The sequence below is a fragment of the Tauraco erythrolophus genome, chromosome 4 (assembly GCF_009769465.1).
Source record: "Tauraco erythrolophus isolate bTauEry1 chromosome 4, bTauEry1.pri, whole genome shotgun sequence".
Classification (NCBI taxonomy): Eukaryota; Metazoa; Chordata; class Aves; order Musophagiformes; family Musophagidae; genus Tauraco; species Tauraco erythrolophus.
The window spans coordinates 7,964,316-7,988,975 of NC_141468.1; the positions used below are offsets into that span (position 1 = coordinate 7,964,316).

The 24,660-nt window shown below is 42.0% G+C and overlaps 1 protein-coding gene across 5 annotated transcripts in view; it reads right to left on the reverse strand.

Moving 5' to 3' along the window:
- BEND7 (BEN domain containing 7) overlaps positions 1 to 24,446 on the reverse strand; it is a 46,707-nt gene extending 22,261 nt beyond the window's left edge. For 3 of the 5 annotated variants that reach the window (XR_015222107.1, XM_086609877.1, XM_086609876.1), the window contains exons 1-5: positions 24,205 to 24,446; positions 20,272 to 20,355; positions 10,425 to 10,724; positions 4,684 to 4,806; positions 2,080 to 2,345 (exon numbers count right to left, since the gene is read on the reverse strand). Coding sequence is in view for 4 of the 5 variants with exons in the window: in XM_086609877.1 (XP_086466003.1) it covers positions 2,080 to 2,345; positions 4,684 to 4,806; positions 10,425 to 10,724; positions 20,272 to 20,355; positions 24,205 to 24,265 (834 nt within the window). In the remaining variant the exon portion in view is untranslated. Of the gene's footprint in view, positions 1 to 2,079; positions 2,346 to 4,683; positions 4,807 to 10,424; positions 10,725 to 15,289; positions 15,460 to 20,271; positions 20,356 to 24,204 lie in introns of those variants that run through there. The other 2 variants (XM_086609880.1, XM_086609879.1) reach the window with 2 other exon arrangements.
- Between the last annotated feature and the right edge of the window lie 214 nt (positions 24,447 to 24,660).

Sequence of the window (24,660 nt, forward strand, 5' to 3'; positions counted from 1 at the left end):
TAAAATTAACAGGCAGTGAATTAGATTTAATCCTAGACATTTTACTAGGTTGTACTACATAGATTAGAAATGATTAGATTAGAAATGAAATATTATAACAGTAAAACAAGCATGAGAAAGTTCAACTAAGAGTAACAGATCATCACACTTAAAAAGCGGGTTCTCTGACTCATGGTGCAGAGTTGGTGTCACAAAGACTTTTTCCATCTCTGTAAGTGACAGTATTTCACCTCAGCAAATCCGAACTAATTGCACTGGTTTCAGCAGCCCCAATTTTACACACGTTAAATGGAGATTTTTCTTGAAGTTCAACAAACATTGGCAAAAGAAGAGTGGCGACAGCCATGGCGTATGACACAGCACGCACTACAGTCAACTCCAGCAATTTTCTCTAGGGAACACTCATTTATGGTGCTGCGTAAAATGTCTGTCAGTTTTTTCAGGCACTCAGGCACACTGGTCGTGAGCACACTGGAGATGCTTATGAAGAAACAGAAAAAGATAATACTGCCATTTATTCTGAAAGAAGCGACTTTCCTTAGCCTTCTCAAAATGTTTAAGGTCACGTTTTATTTCACTGTTAAATACATCTATTTTCAGAACTCAGCTGTTTCCTTTCCAAAGACAAAACAAAATCAATTTGTTTGTCTCGGGGTCCTGGCTCTGTAAATTCAGTCAAACAATCACTGTGGCAAGCAGGTGCCACAGCATGGCAGGGCAGACGAGGGCCTGATTTATGAGCCACACGTTTTCTCTTTTTTTTTTTTCTTTTAGGTCAAATTGGTACCTACGAAAAATTGTGTCCAGCAGTAGAACACATTCATAAAGCCAAATTAAATTCCATCACAAGCACAAAACTGTTTTCAAAACTGTGTTTCAAAGCTGAAACGAGTGCAAAGAAAAATCATCAGCACAAATTACGTATTGGAGCTCAATTACCAGTCCCTCCCCAAACCATTCCCTCAAACATCATTAAGAATAATACTGCAAAAGGAAAACCTCTAAGAAAAAAGCATCCAACTAGTTACTCTGTATCACTACACCGACTCTATGGCATGAGACTGCAATCTAATTAGTGGTGTGGCTTGCATCTATATAACTGAATTATCATGACTGCTCTTTTTTATTATTAGTTCCCACTTCCAGAAAGGTAGAACATTATCTGCTGCATTGTTTTCATTTACGCTTATTGATACTGAATTTAATTATGTTTTTCTAGCTCATAGTACTTAGGAAATTGGAAACTGCCAGCTCAAAATTAAAAATATATTAAGAGAAATTAATGATCAGTTTACTCATCAGTGAACTGGCTCAGATGACATCTGTTTGGTCATTAAACAAAGCCAATCAGCCACCAGACACATGAAATTTCTATCAAATGCGTACGTGTTACATGAATCCAGAACATACACTTACTGCAATTTTATGTGTGACAAGCACACATTTTGAAAGTGGCAAGTTTTGGCCCCTTTAGTCACACTGACATCATCAACAGCATCGAGGCCCTCATCCAGCAACCACCGTGATGAAGACCAAATGACCCGATTCAGCAAAGACTGAGGTATGAACTTTACAGAGGTGAGGAGTTCCCTGAAGCCAGCGGGACCAGCCAGGCATGGAACACGGCACACAAATACATCTTGGCAGGATAAGGGCATATGCGTGGACCACGTGCACTCATCAGCAAACGACAAGGTTGTGAACAGTTTACACACCCAACACTTTTCATGGCTCCTGATCTCACAGTGGCTTTGGCAACAGGAGAGATGAAGAACAAGATTCCACTGCAAGCTCAAACAACAGGCAGCCTTGAACTCGGGGGAGAACTACGCAGTCACAAAAGTTGAAAAAAACCAACCCACAACTTTGAAGTCAGCACTCAGTTGAAAAGAAAAACCCAAAACTTTGTACTCAGCACTCCCCACGTCTAACCTCACTGTCCCAATTCAACCCTACCCAAGATTTGCTTGTTTGTTCTAACAAGAGGGAACACACGTCAACCTCACTTGAGTACTGCTTCTCCTGGATGAGTTAGTACTTTAAAATCCTGTGATCCCATGTATTAAAATATTAACTTACATCTGATGAAGCCGATTCAAGGATAATTCCAAATCCTGAAAGAGGGGTTTCTGGTTTTAGGGGGGGTTCAGCTGCTTGCAGACTCAATCGTTCCGAGTTTGCCGATAGCTTCTTTTCGTTCTCTGCAGCGTTGGGTCTCTTATTCATGGTAATTGGTTCAACAGTTTTGAGGGGCAGTTTTTTCTTTTTATTTCTCTTTCTTGACATCGTTGACTTTTGTGAACAAATCAAGGGAACAGGAGGCTGCTGTCTGTTTTGAGTCCCAACTGAACGAAAGAAAGTAACGACTTAAATTTTAGACAAAAACACATGTATAACCACCCAGACGCACCGACACACTGAACTCATCTCCTGGGTAAGTGGTACCGTTTCCAGGGCTGTTTGTGCATCTGAAACAAGTTACGTTTTATCACCTTTGCATAATTTTCCAATCCAGACAATGGGCATAATGACACTGAGCTCCACTATGAGGTTTTTCGAGACATACTGATGAATAGTATTTTAGGAAAGCTAGGAATACGTGGCTCTTTCCGAGTGACCACTGGATGGCTGGTGACACGAAGGACTTAAGCAATGATTAATCTGTATACCCTCTTGAACGACTGAGAATCTCATGGTCTTTGAGCATCTTTTCCTGATAAAGTAAGATAATACAAGTGCTAATGCAATTACAGTTATTTTTATGAATGTAGTCATCAAGTTAATTAGCTCAGCAAGAACATTTCAAGTACTATTATGTCAAGAATGAGTGGAAACACTATTCGGTAGTTTAATTTCGGGGAAAAAAGTAACCCAAAGTAGCATCAGTTTGTTTTGCTCATACGCAGAAACTGACAGTTCGTGTGTTACCTCTGAAATCCAGGAGACCATATTTTGTATGTATCAATACATTGCATTTTCCAGGATTCACAATCATTTGTATAAATTAAGGCACCAATCCTGAACCTGTATCAATGTGAGCCAGTCCTCCAGCAGAACGTTATGCAGATACAATAATGTGTGTGGATGAATCAGTAAGATCAAGGTCAAAGCAAAAAAAGCCAAAAGTGCTACACATGCAAATCAAACTCCTTCGAGCTACAAGTGAAGTACAAATAGTCCTCATCTACAAAGCTTGAGAAAAGAACAACATTGGAATACTGTTTTTAAAAGATTTCTGGGGTATTTCATTTCTGGCGAGGATTTGCAAGACTGTAATTTGTAGCTTATCATTTAGACAGAAGGGTGTTTGAATACTAAAATAAGTTATTACACTTTCACTTGTATGTTTGCATTTTAGGTTTTTTTTTTCTTTTAGCAACAAAAATGCCAAACGATTTTTTTTCTCTGCCTACCAGAAAATATGACCTATTCCCAGGCCTTTTCATCAAGAGATTCACTAATTAACAAGGTACTTACACTGTAGATACATAATAAATAAGAAATGTTCCTGCTGTTGAGGAGCCAGCTTTTCTGGCATAAACCCCAGTTCCGTACCTCGCATCCACAAGCCATTTTCAATCACGCACGTCATTTCAATGAAATCAATGTAAGTGCGCAAAGAATTCCCCGTCCCAACAAAGACTGTAAAACTGGGCCTTCGTGTGCTCCTCTGTAAATCGATGGCTTTTAGAAAAGCATTTTTATGTGTATCAACTGATATTACAAAACCTGCCTGATCCTTCCCGTCGCGCACTCAAGCGTTATACGCCAGGGAGACAAGGAGTTTAGTCAGCCCTTCACTCCACCCATATTTCAGTTAATTACTCAGCACTCCCTTTTCTTACAGAGGTCTTATCCAGCTACTCTAAGAGAAAAACCTCCATGGCTCCACTCCACACCCCTCACGATGAATGGGCAACTCAACGGACAAAATCTCCAATGTCTCCAACACTAATTTTTAGGAAGCACGGAGGGTGCAGCTTCGCAGCAGCCTATGATGACCTACCTAACTCCCAGCTGCCATGGTCTTGTCATCCTGCCAGCTCCAGTGCTCTTCTGGCTCTGCACTGTTCTGCTTCAGCTCCTAACCTAGCAGAAAACTAACTCCGATAGTTTTCCCCAAATGAACAGATTATTGCTGGTTCAGCCAGTAGAAAGAACTGGTAAACCAGCCTGAAGAAGAGTGGAGGACACAACATGCAGCAGCTAGCTCAGTTTAGGCTACCACAGAGCTGTAACTTGAAAGATCTTTAAATTAAGTGTTATACAATAACTTTAAGTGGCGTTCCAATTTTTTCTTCCTCCTAAGATTAGTGAACTGATAAACAGGTAACAGGAAAAATAGCATTTTGCACCTCTGAATGAATATACTGTGAAAACAAACTAGGGGTGGTTATGGCATATTGACCTACTCACTCAGCTCCAGTTACTAGAGTATCTAATCACATTCTGGTTTTTTTTTAATTTAGTCTTAAAAGATTCCTACAAGATAATATCCCATGTTACAGGTAAGGATCTGAGAAGTAAAAATTCTGTTTCCAAGATGCCTGTCAAAATTTGACTTTGAACAACATGTCAAGTGAGCAGGAAATGGTCCAGGTTTTCCTGAATCTCCAGACAGATTTCTGTTTTACCAGATCATTCCTTGTCATGGACACGCACGTATGGGATGGGTCACCGTACCTGCTTGAATCTGCATCAATTTTCGCATGGTCTTGAGCTCTTGAAGAATAGCCTGTAAGGTGGACTGGCAATTACATGTACAGCAGTTCGGTCCAACTGATGAATTCACCATTGGGATTTCTCCTGAAAGAGAGAGGAATGAAACGGGGGAAAGATGATGTAACCCACCCAAAACACCAACCAAACAACAATTACCATCAGGCGTATGAAACTATTATCAATCTACCTGATTGTGAAATTAGATCCAAAGCAAGAAAGCAACACGGTCCCTTTTAAGAGAAAGGGGCCACTAGTTTTTATCCAATTACTAGCATGTGCAATTATATACAGTAGGGAATGCAACGTTATGTGGGCTGGAGAAGACTGCTCAGAGCATGAATACAATGCACTCTTCACAGCAGGGCTCTCTATTGTCAGGCTAGTTCATCTTGAATAACAATGGCACCAAACCTCATTATAAACATCCTCACTTTATCACACACACAAAAAAAAGCCCATCTCCTGGAACCGTCTTAGAAAGAATGAAGACAGTCTGCGTAATAAAGGTTTATACTGCACATTAAATGAGGGCCTAAGAATTTTTAAACTGCTTGAATGTTACATGTGATTCTTCACCATGTGAAGAATTGAGAACGAAAATTAAATCCCCTATTCGGAGGAAAAAACAACAGGATGGAAAAGAACCACCAGCAAGAAAAGCTTTCAAACCTGCTCTTCTGCTTGCTAGGGTGGGATTGTTTTCTATGACATGTTTTCCAGCACTGTGACCTACGAGATGGGTTTTTCATACTTTCCCTTTGAAAATTAATACAGTAGTTCAACACATTCTTCTTTTCCAGTAATTCTTACTAGCGTTTAACTGAATTTACATTTAGTTCTAGTCCTTTGCAGAGCTTTTATTACTCCCTTGCTTTCCAGAAGTTTTGCATCGTAGGTCCTGAATTAGGACAGGCTGTAACAGCTGAGAGATTTCAAGCTTTGCCTGAGCAGTTGTCCCCTGCACTTTAGATTAAACTAGCCGTATCCCTAGCTTTAACGCTGCAAATAAAAATTTCAAAATCCAGCCAAACACCTAGCAGTATCTGCTTGAAACTGCGGCCATATGGGCTGTGCCCTCCTTCATTTCAAAATGTGCTTGCAGTCATTTGGATTGATGGCTATTTTACTGCTCATCAAAGCGTGCAAGAGGAGGGATGATCATTTTATGAAGATAAGTACAAATGGATCTAACAAAAATCATCTTGCTTGGTGTCACGTGTGGTGGACTTCAGACAGTGTATTCCCCTTTTTCTTCCATAGCCTGACAGTTATCAGGTGCCCTTTAATCATTACCTCGCTGAAGTGAACATGACCAACTCATTTAATCTTTGCTCATAAATCCTCCCATTTTTCATTATTACTTTTGCTTTCCTCTGAAGCCAAACCAGTTTATTAGTAACTTTTTAGGTTTGGTTTGCATCGTTTCATCAGAGCGCCCTGATGCCAGACCCACAGCCTGACTTCAATCCTCATACGAAATGGTTGAAAATCCGGCCACCATTAAATCACTCCCACCCTTTCTTAGTTCTTCCAATGTGTCCTTCCATCCTCAAACCTCCCTTCCCAGGCACTTGTTCTCTGTCTCCTTCCATTCATTTCTTCAGCTCTGAAGCAACATCTATCACGCTTGAGTAAACTGGTGGCCATTCTACCAAAAGGGAGATACTTGTGAAGCTCAACTACTGTGTCACTTAAAGATTGCCAACATCTTCTGGGTTATCAGTTTCCTCTATTTAGATTGTTCACACTACTGCAATTACAAATGTTGGTAAAAATTAAGTAGTAGTTAAAGAATCTCTGCAAGTCTAGCAAATACAAATGCAATAGTTCCACTGGCTGCTTCTCTCCAAGGTTTCAGCTGTAACTACAACAACTTTTTAAAAGTAAAAAGCCATCTGGAAAACAGGCTGAGAGTCTCAAAACAAAAAAACAGGTTACTGACTCAGCAGGACTCTGCCTAGTTGGATCTCACCCCTCCTTTGTACACTGCCTATTCAGACTGAAAGTTCCTTGGGGCATGGATGGGATTTTATCTTTTCAATGGTCCATAAAGTGTTCAGCCCATTGTTACAGGTACAGAGGGAAAAAAAAAAAAAAAAGTTATCTTTAGCTTTGCAGCAGATTATTCAGAATCCCTCAACTTGGCTCCACCAACAAGTACTCTAACTATGTGTTAAAGGCAGACTTTTAAGTAGACGAGGTTCAAGGCTACTTATAATTTAATAGCATCAGCAGAACTCCATACCTTTCAGTAAGACAAGCAGGTACCCCAGAAATGGAGTCCCAGGAAATTAGGAGAGTTTTATTAATAAAACACAATTACATAGTAAGAATATCCTTGCTCCAGTGCTTTCTCAGTTGCTTTAGACTAATAAGCTCCTTGGGAAAAGGCCTATCCTCTCTCTTGATCAGAATCCCATATTCTAGTGGGCCTCTGAAAATAGTATCTGAAGGACTACAGTGGGAGACAGGGCTGGTGGCTTTTGTTTCCTTCTTAACAAAGACTTCACATCGCGGTGAACTGCATGTGAAAACTCAGACAAATTGTATCAGTAAATACCTGTACATCTTTCCTGTTGCAATATAAGACGTTCCTAATGAAACCATGCAGGCTCCTGATGGAAAACCAAAAGGTCTATTTTCCCATTGAGGCATAGGGGATTTACATTATAATCCCCATTAGCATTGATAGAAATTACCCATGTAAATCTACCATAGGTACTGGAAATGGGAAAAGAGACCACCAATATTTCAAATCAAAGCAGGGTTCTACTGACTTCATACATATTTATGAGGGTTTTTTATTTTCTTTCTATCCTCCCTCTTCTGATCAGTTACTCTGTTGTAAGAAACATCTTGTAGAGTGTTCTCAGTCATTGTTCCAAGCACTATCTTTATCATTTTTAGAGGACAAAAGCAACCCTTTTCAACTCGTTATAAATCAATTTTTAATTTTAAAAGGAGAACAGACTTTTTATTTTTATGAAGGAGTCTTTAAAGAGCCATCTCCCTCTCTTTTGGAAGCACGCCAGCAGGCAAATTTGACACTGGCTTGTACGATTGAGAGAAGGAGATGACACAAATACAGTAGTTACTTCCCCGATATGAGCAGCAGTAGCCCAGGACAGTGGTTCTTGCAGCTGGATCTGCCGAGCGCGAATTTACCTGGTGTAACATTGCTACCATAAGTTTACATCTGAAAAGCACGCAAATGCAATCCATTGAAAACAATCCTGACACAACCCAAAGGCAATTCAGCTGCTGCATCGCTGCTGGATTTGCTTTTCCTTTTCTCTCTTCGTCTATTTTTGCCAATACCTGTTTCACAACCGCTTTCTGCACCACCTTCACCACGCCAGCAGGTAACTGTGCTAGTCAGACGGGATTATATGCCTATTACATTCCAATTTCAGTAATTCACATAGCCCACAACACGTATTTTGACTGCGTACACAGTATCTGCCCAACAGACAGAAACAGTTTCTGGACTCAAGACAGCCTGTTACAGATGCCTGGACATCTCTCCAGTGATGACCCAGTCCTGACAGCACCGGCTAATAAGTTTACGTCCTACCTGAACAGCTTTGCTCAGATGAGTCTGAATACCATTTTAAGTACCAATGAGTAGTATCTCCTTTAATATTTGATCACATTTCTACATCCAGCTTTTAAGGACTTTGTCCATTCTCCAAATAGCATCTAAATTACTGAGTTAGATACTCAGGCACCCAATGCAAGGGACAGAGGAAATGGGGCACGTTAGAACAGCTGCCCAGAAGCGCTGCGTGAGGAGGAGATTCAGAGCTTGCTCAAAGCCCAGAAGCGCATCAAAAGTTTTCCTTTCCTGAAGTCCGGGCTTCAGAGGCAAAGCACCAAATTGTCTGGTAAGATCACAATACTCTGCTGGAAACAGACACCTACAATCTTGCTCTCAAAAAGCTACTCATGTTGTCTTTTCAAAGGTGGCCAGAGGAGAGGGCTCACACCCATCTTTATGTAATAACCTAAAAGACTGCATTCCTTTTTGCAGCAGGAGAGCTGCAGAGGGAGGGGTGGAAGGTGCCTCCTGGTGCACTTCCCCAAAAGCTGGGAGCTCGAAAATTCCTCCTGATCAGGCCAGGAGGTCGCTCAACCCAACCCTTCGACTGTCTCACAGATCTTTCTAACCTGTAGGAGATGATAAATCAGCCAAACCCTTCCTCCTCGTAGAAAAAATTGAAACGCTGACATTTTCCTGCATATGGGGCCAAATCCTGTCAACATGTTTTAGCTCACATGCTGAATCAGGCCCCTGAGGGGATAGAGGTGCTGCTCCACCTACTTTCTGGATCCAGGAACTAGGCACCTAATCTGTGCAGGCTTGGGCACTTCTGTGCATGCAGAGAACTGTCCCCGCCAGTGCCCAGGGACTCTCAGAGCAAAGAGGGAGATGTGTGATGAGTTTTGGGTCCTTCCACATTTAGAAGGTTGTTATGGTGGAATTTTGAGAGCATAGTTTTAGACCTGGATGCTAAATCCCATCAAGTGTTTTCCTCTCTCCCCTGGATCTGCATCTTTAAAAAAAAAAAAACACAACTATTTTTTGTATTATAAATTAAATAGAACTGGCATGACTTACTGCAACATCTTTCTGCAGGTCACTTGGTACCTCTGTGTGAGTCATTGTCTCTACAGACAAACAGTGAATCTGGTGAAACCTACAGCTCTATGTTCTTTAGTCCAGACAGTACTTCCTTAAGGACAATACTGAGAATAATAACAGTAGGGTTTTTTTTACCTGTTACAAGCAATGAGAACTTGTATGACTTTCGAGAAAGATACACAGCAGATGCTCCTATTGGGAAGTATGAAAAACTTCAAAATCAACTGGAAATTGAGAATGTTTTCAGATGCAATCTCACAATTTTTTATTTTCCAGAATTTAGAAGTCAGGTACACACTTAATATAACCCCCCTCTAAATTTCAGGCTGAATATCATGAGAAAAACTTTCTGAATTGAATTTAGACCGTTAAGGAAGACCTTCAGAAATCTGGCAGTAAAACCTCAATTCTCTGGGACTTAGAACAACAAGAGAAAAGCATTTTAAGGGCACTCTGCCATCTACTTCAGGGCAGAATTCTCTGCCAGCACAAGATGGACCATGCTCTAGTACATGCTGTTCATAGGTAGACTCCATCATCTCTTTTCTCCAATAGTCCCATCGGAATAAAAGCCTAAGGCTGTGATGGGATTTTGTACCTGAAGTTCAGCAAGCAGTTATAAGGCTGATGCCATGCCCTTATGAAAGTCAGTAGAATCCTGCTCTGCCAGTGCTGTCACAAGAGCGCTACATTACTCATTGCAAAGAGGAGCGGTAGAGGTTCACGTTTAATTAGCTATGAACTTCACAACAATGGCAAAAGCTGTTTTAATAAGTACTGTATAGAAATTAAGCCTGTAACAGCCTTGAGTAATTCTGTCCTATCACCAGGAATCCATTTTAAAAGCTAAGACAGATGGCAGCGGAATGCACCGTGCCCACTTTCGCACCTTTTCAAAGTGATAACTATGTGCTCATTTTGTAGACTCTGAACTACAACTGATTTCAGTGCAGCCATACAATAAATCATCACAACACAGGCAGAAATTCAGCACAGCACAAAGAGAGAGAGAGAGAAAAAAAAAAAAAGTACTAGTCTCAGTATCTAATGCAGATCATACCATTGGATGCCACAGTTCGCGTTTGACTTTGGAACGTTTTGGATCGAGTTCCGTATTGCCCTGAAAAATGGCCAGCTTGGGGTGGCAACTCATTCCAGGCACCGCTCTGGGAAGGATGAACGCTCGCCTGGGACTCTGCAGGGGAATTCAGGCGCTGGGCCCAGGCTAAGTCTAAATCTTGGGGCTCCTCCTTCAGTTTTTCTCCTTCTTTGCCAACTCGTTGATAGATTCTTCCAGTGCTGTCATTCAGTAATCTTCTCATCCCTGTAATTTGTTTTTTAATTTCCCGGCTTTCATCTCCTAATGAAAACAGAGCCACAGTTATCACTGTAAATTAGCAAAACCAGTAATGGGTAGAGATTAGTGATTTTAGATGCCAGTAAGAGTTGGAGTACAAAAATAAATAAAGAAAAGAAAGAAAAGAGATGGTTGAGTGGTTGTTGGTATGTACCAGGCTACACTTTAACGCGATGGTTGACATCTCATGGTTGAAAGACCTGCTGAACTTGGCTTTCTTGATGCCACTTATAAAGCTTTGATGAGTAAGATTATTTTTCCCCAGAAGCAAATAATAATAGCCAGAGCAGTTTCAAATAAACTATCCTTTTAAGAGGCTGATCCTATTCGGGCATTGACATCAGTGGATATTCTCCCAGGTAAAGCCTAAAGGATTAGACCCTTTTTATATCAGTTTGCTATATGCTGAAGGATGGATCCTACAAAGAAAAAACACAAAAAGCACCACACCACACACACAGTGCAACACTGCATCTATTGATTTGAATGAACAGGATCAGTTTCTTAGTCCACAGAATTTAATAACACTGGATTAAACAGGAACAAATTAAGAAGCAGCTAATCTGTATATAACCATATACAGCCCAACTGCTGGATGTCTTAAAAATGTAGATTATGAAAACAAAATGAAAATATATACAAGAAAAATGTGACTGCTCCATATAAATTCAGGGCATTTAAATAATAACAATTACATCCTTTAATACTCCTGGCACTATTTAAGCATTAATTTTACGTATGAAACTGCTGATTGCACAATGAATATATGTGGTTTGGGCAGATAGTAGCTATTTTGCTCGTTAAAGCACACATTACATTTCACTAGTAATAAGGAAGTGTTCACAGACCCTTCTGAAATAAGAAGCTTCTATTTTTTTTTACTGATAATAGAAAAATCAAACATCCTAAGCAAATGGAATAACGAAGATCAAGAAATTGATGAATCAACCTTCCTTTACAGTATACTTAATACAGTAATACTTGGTATCCTCTGTCCAATTTACGTTCTCGCTTCCCAAAATAAACCTCTTTTTAGAAAAGTGAGAGTGCAAAGAAAACTTCAAGGAAAAAAACAACCTTCCAAAAAACCAAGATACAACATGCATCATCTCTGGTTCAACACAGTACTTGACAGCGTGCTGATGCCAGGCACGTGAACAATTTTATCAACTAAACAGCACTATTCAATTGCCTAAACTTAGGTGCAGGCTTAGGTAGGTGGCTAAACCAGACAGCTAAAAGAGCAGCAACCCCCTTCCCAACACAGACCAAGCTCAACGTGGCTGGGACACGCTGCAAGCCCAGTGTACCCAGGGATGGGCAGTACCCGAAAGGAGGAGTTTTTGCTCCAGGAGGTAAAGAACCAAAACGGGAGAGGAGCTGTACGATTTGCCCCAGCCTCTGCTGCATCAGAGCATCTCCTGCTTGAACTGGTGTGCCGGTTCCCTGGGCCAGTGCCAGCTGGCTCCAGCCCACCCCGATCCAGTGAGGAGAGTGGGCGGTTTGCAAGAAAGCTCCTAGTCCAAACTTAGAAAAATATTTGTCAACCCCATACAGCAATACTCCAGCACCGTTTCCACTCCAGCTAAAGTGGCAAGAAAAGCCCTTTGCAAGGAAGTTCTGCTTTATTTTGCTGGTTTGCCTGTGGATTTGTGCGTGTGGGTAAGATTTAATTAACAAATCACAGCACCAATTCCTTTAAAATGACTCTTTTTGGCCTCAACCCAACCAGGGGTTGACTGTTTGTGGTTCCCAATCTCAAGAAGCCACAGAGTACCATCGGGCTCCAATTATTGAGATCCTCAGACCTGTACCCCAAAGGCTGCCTTTCTCCTGTGCGTGGCTGCATCTGCCCATATCCAAGCTCCAAACACTCCCACGGCACCAGAGCATGATGCAAACCCTTACTGTCATACTGTTCAGCAGTATACGGGGCTCTGAGTCTTATGCTGGCAATTCAGATTTGTATTTAATAGCAAAATGTATCTCAATATGAAAAAAAAAGCTTCCCACCCACCTCCTCCTGTTGGGCGTAGTGACTGCATGCTTGTCAGGTGACACATTGTTGGAAAGATCAAATTTCCCTTACCCAATTACATAAAATATTAATGTTAATTGAGCTTATTCAGCCTTGATTATGGTCACTTGTTCCTTCATATAGAGGCCTTCCTATACAGTGACATGAGCATACTTACCTCCGAATGGAAAAAAACCCTATATTTATGTTACAACAAATCATGAACTTGCATCCTACGTAAGCATGTCTTTGCATTTAGGTAGGAGATTCCCCCTTTGTGAACTTGTTTGTTGGGGTTTGCTTGTTTGTTTGGAGTTTTGGGGGGCTTTTTGTTGTTGTTTTGGTTGTTTTGTTTGTTTGGGTGTTTTTTTGTTTGTTTTTCCAAAATATGTCTTCTGTTTTGTAAGGAAGGGCATTAAAAACATACAGGCTATAAGCCTGACTTGGTCTTCAGTGCAAGTTTACATCCCTCCTCTAATTATGACTTTTTACAGCTTTTAACTTCTAACTGGCCAGCGACAGCAGCATCCTTCCCAACACGAGTGGAGAGTAGCTGATGTTACACCGTCTGAATCTGCAGGCAGGCACAGGAACAGTAAGAGACTTAACTTCTTGCTCCCTGGTTATCTCATTTGGCTATTAGCTCTAGAGCCCAAGGATAGCGCTTTGTTATTGGGTATTCCACTGCTGATGATTTTCACAGATAATAACAATGTAATTTAAAAATGAAAAAAAAAAAAAAAAAAGGAAGATGGGGCACAAAGAGAAAACCAAACAGCTCAAGCTGCTATGTCCTATGGAAAGGCCAGCCTTCCTTTTTAAATGCTGCATGGGATAATCAAGCACCAAATAAAAATAGTTTATTACATAAAAATCTGCATTACCTATCTGTGAAAAGCCTCTTGGGATAGATATTGAAGTCTGAGAGAAGCAGTGCAGATTTCCACCTCTCCCTGTATCCCTGTACATGTCCCAGGGGTCCTCACCAATCCCACGGAGACGGGGATCCCTCTTACCAGCAGAACACAGGTTTTGCCACTCAGATTCCCTGTGTAATCTCTTTGGTTTTATCTGAAATCAATGAATTTACTTGCAAAACACTAAAGTACTTACAAAATACTACTCAAAATAGATAAGCATGGCAAATTACAGCCCTATTTAGGATGATAATAGTCGTAACAAAAACGTATTAATGATTTTTAAAAAATACTGTTATAGTTGTTTCTATGATGGCCCCTTATATACAATCTATTTTTTCCACATGGCCTGACTGTAATCTTACAAAACAAAAAAAAGGCAAAACAAAGCCCTTTCATAAATGCTACATCAAATATTCATAAAAAGTAATTTCCCCAAAATTCATTTCTCTCTCTTTCCTTACCGAAAGAGCGCACAGTATAAAAACTTTCTGCTGTGAAAGTTGTAACAATGTTAAAAATTAAAACACACAAATGCAAACCAGAATTGTCCTAGGACGAAGTAGCATCTACATGCTAAGTAAGCACCTGTCTGAAGCAACAAACTGATAAATCACTCCAGTTAACAAAATATTACTGACACTTCATTAATTCCATTCTTTGCCCCTATTTGCCTGACCATCTTTTCACTATTACACTTATTAAACTTCATACAAACATACTACGCTACCTACAAACAAGTTATTACACTTTTCTGAATAATTTGTCAAATGTTATCATAGTGCTACAAACGACGATAAAATTATACGCACCCATACCCATATGTTAAAATACTAACTTTCTTTCAGTATTAGAGAAGTGGTAACCACCTCTGTAATTAATGTATGTGTTTTAAAGTGTATAAATGAGTGAATAAAGGCTGGACAATCGTCTGTATTTGATGTTCCTTTGACTTATATAAACAAATAACCACAATATTCTCTTGGCCCAATATTTTGCAATTAATTTCTTTGTTTTTAACATTTATGTTTCTTGCATGTTTTGGGAAATATGAGTAGTTGACTTTATTAATATAGTCTGATTTTCTACGCGTTAGCATCTAATTTTATGTTGTGTTGTGTTTTGGCAGATGAAACTCCTACAGAAACTTCTCCTTTCTTGGCTACACAAACAGGGCTTTTTCCTCCGTCAGGCTGCCTGCTGAAGGTACTCTGTGTCTCACCGATTTCCACCTTTGTGTCAAACTAGGCTGAAATTAGTGGATGAGCTCAGAAGCTTTCGGGAGGGTAGGAACGGCAGTGACAGACAGCTAGACAAGCACATGTGAGCTGACAACATTTGCCTGGTTTGTAAGGAAATAAGCCTTCAGAGGTGAGAAAAAGTGGAAGTCGATGCATATGGCTTGGAACGCTCAGCAAAAAACAATAAATAATTGCAACGGGTTATATAATCAAGCGTATCAAGCGCCAGTTTATTAGACACCACTTGAATGCTGCCCGTCCTGGAAGGGGGCCAGCAAAACGCGGCTGCCGTGTTTGAAGATTTTGTAAGGGCGAATTGAGAGCAGCTCAAGGAACAGGGAGGCACGTGCACTCACGGCACACGTCTCCGGTGCACGGCCAGGCTGAACTCACCAAAGCACCTTTCTGAACGTTACATGGTATTCCAGTTGTTTCCTTCAAGGTCAGTTATCCTGGAAGGGAGCGAAGCACCCCTTCTCAGCAAAAACTATACCCACACCAAACCACGTAACTTTTAAAACTCAAGATATTTTTGCCACTGTCATCTTGTACCACAAGTGGTCCTGAAACAGAAAATTGTGAAGGTCAGCATGGGGAAAAGTGAGGAGCCATGGGCATGATTCCTTATCAGATCAAAGGCTCCCTAAATCACATGGAAAGTTGTTGTGACTGCTCTATGGATAATTTAAATTGGAGTAGTTATAGCTGTAACTAAATTGTGTAGGTAAATTGATGAAGTAAGCACACATTTCTCAAAAAAAGTGATTCCCAGTCTTTGATGGCATATCAGAACCTATATTGAACAAGTAACACAGGCAGCAACACGCTTTGCAAATTAAAATCCTAAACCCCAAGTCAGCAGGAAAGCAGTGGTCACGAACGATGCCAGGGGGTCACACAAGCCACATGAGTTACAAGCTGGGGACTCTGACGACCCTACGCTAATCTATAGGGACGTTTAAGCGGTCTTTGTTGAGGCATCTCAGCAGTGCTCTAAAATGTCATTTAAAAGCACTTACCTATCTCCATGTCACCACACAAAGCACTAACACCTGCAGGAAAACTGGAACACCCCAAATTAGACCACCTACTCTCAAACCAAGCATGGAAGCACACGGGTTGGCTGATATCCCTGCCTACAACTAGACACAGAAAGCTAATAAGCATCACAAACACTAATGTAAGCAAAGCAATTTGCAGAATCAAGACCAGGATCAGACACTGGGACCATTCAAGATTTGGGGGGTTATTTCCCTGGAAGCTGGATCAGCCTAGGTGGTCTGGCCACCATCACCACAAAATAACTCTTTTGAAGAGCCTGGTGAAAGTTTCAAAACACCCAACGAGAGCAGATGCAGAAGAATAAGTTACACACTTTCATGCCACAATGCAGCAGCTAAATCACTCAGGAAAGGACAAGCGAGCAACTGTTCAATAAATGTATATATTAATGGCATCATATAATTAAAAAAAATTCTAACAGATATGCAACGACTTCCCCCAGTTCTCGGAGATATCCCAGGTCAAGATCATGCTTCAGGCCCAAAGAGAAATGCTTTACAAAGTTAGATCATTGGAGAACACAGATACATAAAATACACTTCTATGCAGTCTTAATTATAGAAGCTACTATTGCAACAATCAATATAATTCTATTAAAAGTAACAAGTAACTTCACAGACTTGTGTTAAGTCAACTTTTTCTCTGTGAATAAATTGCAAAGGATATTATTTCTGGGACAGAATAAATTCTTGAAATTAGTGAGTAACTTATGCATGGCTCCTCTGCTCCAAGAACACATTATTTATTTTTACCATGACATAGCGAAGTTATTAATCTGCTGCCTTCCATTTCAACAATGCGAAATGCTGTAAAATGCACAGACACCTGCATTACAGTACATTTCAGTTCCACTTTATATCAGTCATAAACATCTCTGTTTTGGACATCTCTTCAAAACAAATGCTCCAAGCACACTGTGTGTAGCATTCGATTTTATGAAACTATAAAAGTTCTTCACTGTTAATTACACAGACAAATGTCTCATCACACATTTGGTTACCAGGATAATATAATTAGTTTTCTACATTAACCTTTCAAACATAGAGCCTGAATTTCAAGTTGAAAGCATTGTAAAAACACTCAGTCTGGAGGTATATTATATTTTCCACTTTTTTTGTGATGCTAATAAAATACTAAAACTGAAAAAAAACAATGCAGTGTATGTAAAAGATTTTTTTTTCATAGACAAGCTAGGTTTTACTAGCGCTGTCCACAAGACATGGTTGCACAGTCCCCTCATGGGCTTGTCCAAGTTGGGGCTAGAAGCCCTGCGACAGAAGGTTTATGCTGATAACTGGTAAAAGCTGAAGTCACGTCTGTCTGAAATCTTGTCCGTATTCAAGGTTTAAGCACTTCAGGCTGCTGCCACCTTTTCAGGTCCAGCAGCCTCTCCCGGTATCAGATAACTAAGCCCCTTCCTTCCAAACAAAAGAGACGCCAGTCCTCACCTGTAGAATTCCGTAGTGGTATTTGCCCCCTGAATTTTGCAAACTCCACCACTGCATCACCTAAGCAACATTTCTAAGCTTACCAAAACCCATTCAAAGAGCAGCTGGGCTTTACACCATCAGGGTCACATCCAGTATCATGTTCCTCTAATTGCGCTGAAGCTTCCTCCGATTTGCAACCTACGTTTACACAAAGCCACGTTTTGCCCATCTGTGCTGGTGCAAAAAAGACCATCTAGGTTCAACAGGTCTTTCCTGACATTTGATCCTTTATTTACCTCCATGTTAAACAAACCGGATTCTTCAGATTCACTCATTTACCCTAGAAGCTCCCCTCTTCTTGACAGTGCCTCTCTTCAGCTTGAATTATCGTTCTCGACTGTGCAACCAAAACAGACAGAATCCTGTTCCAGCTAAAGCTTCACCCAGTCTATAACGGCATTAGCAGTTCCCCTTCTCTACAGGGAATAGTTTCGATGATGTATCTCAGCATCCATTCAAACACTAGAGACTGCATCGCATTGAGGTTTCACCAGCTGATCCCAAGGATCACTTAAAACACCTAAACTGGAGAACAAACTTCACTCTAAACCAACAAGTTGGAGTGAACATCCTTCTGGGATGAATTTGGGCATAAAACAGTGAAATCCAGTGAAGCTGCGATTACACCCTCAGACTCCCTATCACCAGACAGGATGGTGAGCTGGAAAAAGCGTTGTGATCCCACCATCCCTGAAGCATAATGAAATATCACTCCACGAAACGTGTTTTTTTTTTTTTTTTAAGAAAGCTGGAATGCCAAACAACACTCATCCCAGATCCCTGCTGAAAGCTGGGAACTCAAATTTCAAGTGCTGAGTTCAATCCCTGCCACTCCTTTCCCTACATTTCAGATCAGTGCCTTTGTCACTAGGAACCTGGATACAAGTGGATATTAAAGTAACCTATGGAAGATAAAGTGAAGAAGGTTATGTGACCTCCAAGTAACCTCCTGAATTGAACCCAACTCCAAAGGAAAAAAAAAAAAAAGCCTAGTCTACAAATCTTGCACAGTCGTATGTCACTCAGCTTTGTCAAAACCAGCACGCTTTGAGGAAATCTGAAAGCTGGACGCTCAGGATGTCACCAGGAAATATCACCTTTTCCTTTTCATAGCAACCGAGGGTGGGCTCCCAGGACTGCAACTCCATGCTTCAGTACCTGATAAGGAAGATTCTTGATAGGACTCATGTTCCTAAAGGTTAAATTCTGACCAGCTCTTGAAATAGGTGAACTTTAGGCACTTAAATGTCAGAGTACGTTCAGTCACAATGAAAAGCTGGGCATGCTCAAAAAACTCCCCAAAACAAAGCCAAAGACTATGTCGCCAAACCATAATCAACATCAATTGGGCTGACTCACGGCACAGATGTCAAAGCACAGACTCCTGCACATCCTTAGAAGTGTCCTGGCTTAAGCAGCTAGATGCCTAACTCCTGCCAAAGCTTTATCACGATCTAGGGCTGGAAGAGAAGGCACTCAAAGTCAACCTCTGGTGGAGCTCACTCCACCAGGTTTATCGGCCTTCACCAAAAGTGCTTACGGGACACAAAATCCAAACACAAAGCACAGCAGCCACCTTCGCGCCTCCCTGGAAATGGGTGTAAGGAAGAAACATTTGCTCAAAATCTTAACGGCGAGAAGCTGAGAAAGCAACTTAATGCACCTCCACGTGTTAAACCCCTGTGTAAAGATTCCAACCATGGGAAGATCCCACACTACCCAAGAAGTCCTCCTTTTCTCTCCCATTTGCTGCTGACCTCTGACGAGGATGTGGCACTACGAATTAAGGAGATAAAGGCATTTTGCGTGCAGATGGAGTTCAGGTGCTCGCACACTCGGGACCAATGCTTCTTGCAGTCTTCAGAGGGCAACATGCAGAGATTACAGAAACCTTAAACCACCCTACACAAATGTTTAGGCTCCTAGCGCAGCTAAGAAGAGGCAGACACCTCCAGATTTCTCGCTGCAAAGGCACCTGCTTTCTCCAAAGTCTGAGCAAGGTGACCAAGAGCTTGCTTTATATGCTAAGTCATCATTGTACCTCAAAATTTGGCCCTTACTCTGAATTCAGCCTGCCAAATTTTTGCCAAGAGGTGCTTTACCCAGATGAGGTCCTAGACGTGCAAACAAGAGAGGGCTGGAAGCAGGAAAGGAAGCAGCACTCTGCAGCTGAGGAGTTATACGGGACAAAAAGCACACAGACAGAAATGATAAAGGTTCACTGATAACCAGTCCTATCATGCTGTAGCATATATCATGCTGCAGACTCTATAGTACTTCTCTGTTTTCTTTACACATTTTTAACTGTTGATTTAATTTAATTTCGCCATGGCAGGATTAGCAGGCAGCCTACGGAGGTGAAAGGACATTACATTAAGACAGCACATTAATCCTCTATCCCACCCAAGGCAGAAGCAAAACCAAACAAATAGCAGCTTCCTGGAAATTGAATTTCTGTTATCCAGATGTCAAAGATGTAATACCCCAATTACACAAACTATTGCCAGTGAAGCATGCCAGCGAATATGCAATGTAAATGGGGTGAGTACAGAGCTGCAAAACTGCAGAGTCAGCATCTGGCTCTCTGAGTGAGTGATAATTAGCACTGTGTGTAGACACTAATAAACATTTATGTCTGAAATTACAACTTTTAGCAGTGTTAATAAAGGATATATTGGCAATTCATAGAATAAAAGGGTCTTGAAAAGAACGTCATATTAAACAATGGCAGGCGCTTCCTGTGCTTGCACAGAGATTTCTTTCCTCCCTAATTGCAAATGGCCACGCTATGTTGCTCGGAAATTAATCAACACAAGCACATACCTAAAAAAACTGGTTGTGTTTCTTTGGTCTCCCCATTAACATCATTGCTGTAGTCAGAGATCTTATATATCTCATGATGGTAATCTGGAATGAAAAACGATAAAAAAATTAGAACTCAAGTGATCTGGAAAAAATGAACACTGAACACATTGCTACAGTTTTACTACATAATTTATCAATATATCTGCAGTTTATTTCATGTACATCAAATTAACCACAGAAAATGTGCTCTGTATCAGCACCTCCTAAAAAAACTTTGCTCACACTGGAGAGACTCAGCTCAAATATTTCACAGATTTTAGGGAATAGCTACGCCTGCCCTAAATTACTGTGTTCATTTTCACAGCAAATTATCCCACCAGATGCCAATTATCTGGCTTCTTGCTTTACAGATGGAAAGCAGATTTATAATGAAAACTTCATCTTCCCAGAGACTAAAGGAAACTTTCAAACTTCACCTCAATCAGAAAATCAGCGACATACATGGGGGCTGCATCATTCAGTTATACTGACTCATCTCGGTGTCACTGGCCTCTGAATTCTGAAGAAAGAAGGATCAGGGACGCCTTATGATAATCACCTATAGAAACTAACATCTGCGATGACCTTAAGAATAAATATTAGCACCTTGTATTCAGAGATGTTACAGGATTAAAAAAAAACCAAACCACATCACTGAATTTCTATTTCAAATAAAAGAATATTTTGCTGAGAAGGTCTCTGCTCTAATACCAGGCAGGTGTTCAGTAAAACCAGAGCTTTGTTTACATGTGTGTACAGAGGGAATAGGAAGTTTGGGAAAGCAAAAAAAATAAATAAAAGTCCAAAGGCAGCTCTTCTGGATGCTATTTCTGACTCTGCTACTGGCACACACTTTGTCCTTCGGCAAATCGCTCAAGACCGAACAATATATTCAGTGTCTTGAAACAGCCACCTCCCCACCTCACTCCTTTAACACCCTCCCAGATCCCAACGCTCTCAGCTACTCCCTCCGTAAACTGGTTTTTATGTTTACCTGCCTCACAAAAAGCAAGGTAGAGATTAACTCACGGAAGAGCACTTTGGGGGATTCACTTAAAAGGCACAACAGAAACGGAGGGCGGCATGAGCAGCAGCTCCTCCTCCTGCAAGCAACACACCTGCACCTCTGACAAAACAGCGACAGGATCAGAAAGGTCTCCTGGAAGCCAAGCTTTTTTTCTAACATGCTGTTTCTTTGTACAGCATGACTGTCTGAGGGCACAAGAGCAGGAACAACCCAATAAGTAAACTAGAATTGAGCCTAACACAGTGATGCAAAAGAAGGAAAAGGGCCTGGAAAGAAAGAGAGGGGGGAAAAAAAACCCACACCAGGGAGTTGGAGAGGGCAGGACGAGGTGCTGCGCAAAGGGCTCCTCTGCCTACCGAGCACGCCCAGCAAGTGAAACGGTTAAAGGTGAAGTCTGATACACGACATTGAGGAAGTAAAGGCTTCTTTCATAAGGCTAAAACTATGGGATTTATGCCAACGGCCTTCCACCATCACTAGCTGTCCTGTTGAGGAGGAGGAGTGATGGAGCGGCTTGGTGGGCAGCTGGTGGCAAGCCAAGGTCAACCCACCACGCTCTGCGTTTTCATCCTCTCAAGGGCATCCAAGATCTGCTCGGAGTGAGTATGTGGAGAACTAGGAATTAAATGACTTCCAGGCTCCTGGTCCTTAGATACACCAACTACACGTGGTTTCTTCTCTAGCAGTTCCCTCCGTACATCCAGCTGGTCACAATACTCTTCTGATCTACAGCTGCTGCCTTATAGTCACCACATTTCACCCCCGAGGCAGCTGCGTTTTAGTGCAGGAATAGATTTCTTCTTGATCTGGTCATTATTGATCATCTCGATAAGACGCTCTGAAGTTTTTTTTTTGGGGACAGAATGAGCAGCACTGTGACGGCACGCATTATTAACAGATGGTGTGTCACCAATGCATAGACACAGCACACTCTTTTCTCTTCGGTTTCCTTCTTCTGCCTTGGATGTCACAGTCCAGGCGCTGCGAAATCCGTATCAATTTCACAACAGTAAACACCAAACTGTGACATTACAGAACGACTCCAGGAAGAGGCAAAGGCCAATTACAAGTGACAACTATTTATACATAATTATATTTCTAATCAACTGTGATAGGAAAAGAGTATGCCGGTGCAGACTCACATGCAAAATGTGATTTTTATCTCCTCCATTCTCAAAGTACAAAGACATAATTTTCTCTCTAGGATGTGTTTTTAGTGTAGTTTTCTATTTGACTTTCCACATCCAAAAAGAGACTCCAGATAAAATAAGAATTACTAATAATGTAATTTATGTATTAAAACAAAGTTAAATGCATTGCTTTATGTATTGAGGGATATCTAAACCTGTAACAAGTGGCAACTGACAACTGGCAGAATAGTCATCTATTTCTGATAGCGCTCATATTCTTTTTAAAGCTCCATTAGGACAGAAATAAAACCACGCCTTCAATTTCAGTTTTGCTTTTCCACACATTCCACTTTCAGCCCCCCAGGCTCCAGCCCAGTCCTGCACTAACTCTGCCTCTGAGTCGGGAGCACGTTCGATATCAAAACCCCACAAACCAAACCTGTTCTCCATAAAAATTAAACCCCTCGACAGGTTTGCTAATGCACACAGACCTTCAGTACGTTTCAGATAAGCCTGACGGGTCACTGCTCCTCTAGTTTTTAACAGGGAGCACGTGCGGTGCTCCAGACCCCCCTACGACGATACAGCACTCATTATTCACTATTCCTACCAAGTGAGTTTATTTCCCTCTTTAAATTTCCTTGCATCGAACGTGATTTTGCCGAGCACCTGCAAAGACACTGCTCTTCAGCCAGCGAGTCTTGACACTCACATGCGTGTCCCCCCTTTCCCAAGCGTGACATTACGCCCAAGCGGTCACCTGCCTTGAACTTGGCATGCAGGACACACACGGCGTTCCATGGAGATATTCCCGTCCAATACTCGGAAACACAAAAGGAAAAAAGATCTCAAGTCAAACCCATTGGGGCAAAAAGATCTCATCGGCCACAGAAGGGATAAATGCCCAACCAAACTAAATCCCCAGGGCTAGGAAGTCCACCTGTTAAAATGCCTACCACTGCCTGAGCCTTTTTTTTCTATTTAAAAAAAAAAAACAACAACAAGACTGAAACACAGAGCTGTGCTTCTTCCCTGACATGAATCCAAATATTTTCCCCCGCGATCCCTTTTAAAATATCCTCTTTTCCAAAAGCAAACACACCCCGAGTGAACAAGTTACATGCCAGCAGCTCTCCCCTGCCCACGTACAATTAATTAGCTTCGTGGATTTTTAATAAAGCAACCTCTAGTCAGCTTTTCTTTGAAATACGCGGATGTACGCAGTCAAGGGGAGGAAAAAAAAACACCCAAACCACAATAAATCCACAGGAGTTGAATACTAAGAAGGTCCGTTGCTGCTCAAGTGTCATTATTTTTTGCTCGCTCCCCGATTTTGCCTTTTCTCCCCCACCAAGCAGGATTTACCACGAAACACGACCCAACTTTATTTGTGCAAGATCTGCCTGGAAAAAAAAAACACGTCCAGCTTTCGGGGCGGGGGGGGGGGGGGGGACGGGGACGGGGGGGGACGGACTGTTTTTGCAACACGTACCACACATACAAAAAATATTAAAAAAAAAAAAAAGGAAACAAGAAAGGCAGGTTAAAAGAAAAAAAAATATAAAGGCGTGCGGTGGTTTCGGGGAGTTCAACCACAGGATTGAGGAGTTAAATAACAGATACGGGGAGGGAGAGGCGACACGGGGGAGAGGGAGCGCAGGCGTTTCGTAACGCCCCGCTCCCCCCGGTGCAAAAGTCGGGGCTGCCCCCGGCGAGGGAACAAAGCCCGGGCCGCCCCCGCCGCCGCCGCCTTACCTTCGTTGATCAGTTTAAAGCTTTGGGATTTCCTGCTTCTCTTCCTCTGGGTGAACTCCATGGTGCGGGCAGGAAGGAGCGGGGCGGCCGGGCAGCCAGCCGGCGGTGGCAGGACCAAGGTCCGTCTCTTCAATCAGCAAAACACGCGGGGGGTGGGAGACGGCGGCTCCGGCGGTGAATAAAGGGAACCGGGACAAGTTGGCTCCGGTCTGCCTCCCCCCCCACCCCGTACCTCCCGCCCTAAACTTTGAGGGAAAGCGGGGTGCGGCGGGGGGAGCCCTGCGGGGGTGATGCCGGGCAGCGCCGCCGCCGCCTTCCCCCCCACCGGCTGCGCGGCCGCGGCCCGGCGGCGAAGGGCGGCCCGCAATGGCTCGCCGCCGGCTCCGGGACCCCGGTGCCACCTGCTGGGGGAAGGCGGCGCGCAGCCCGACGCGCCCCGCGGCGGTTCCGCCAGCC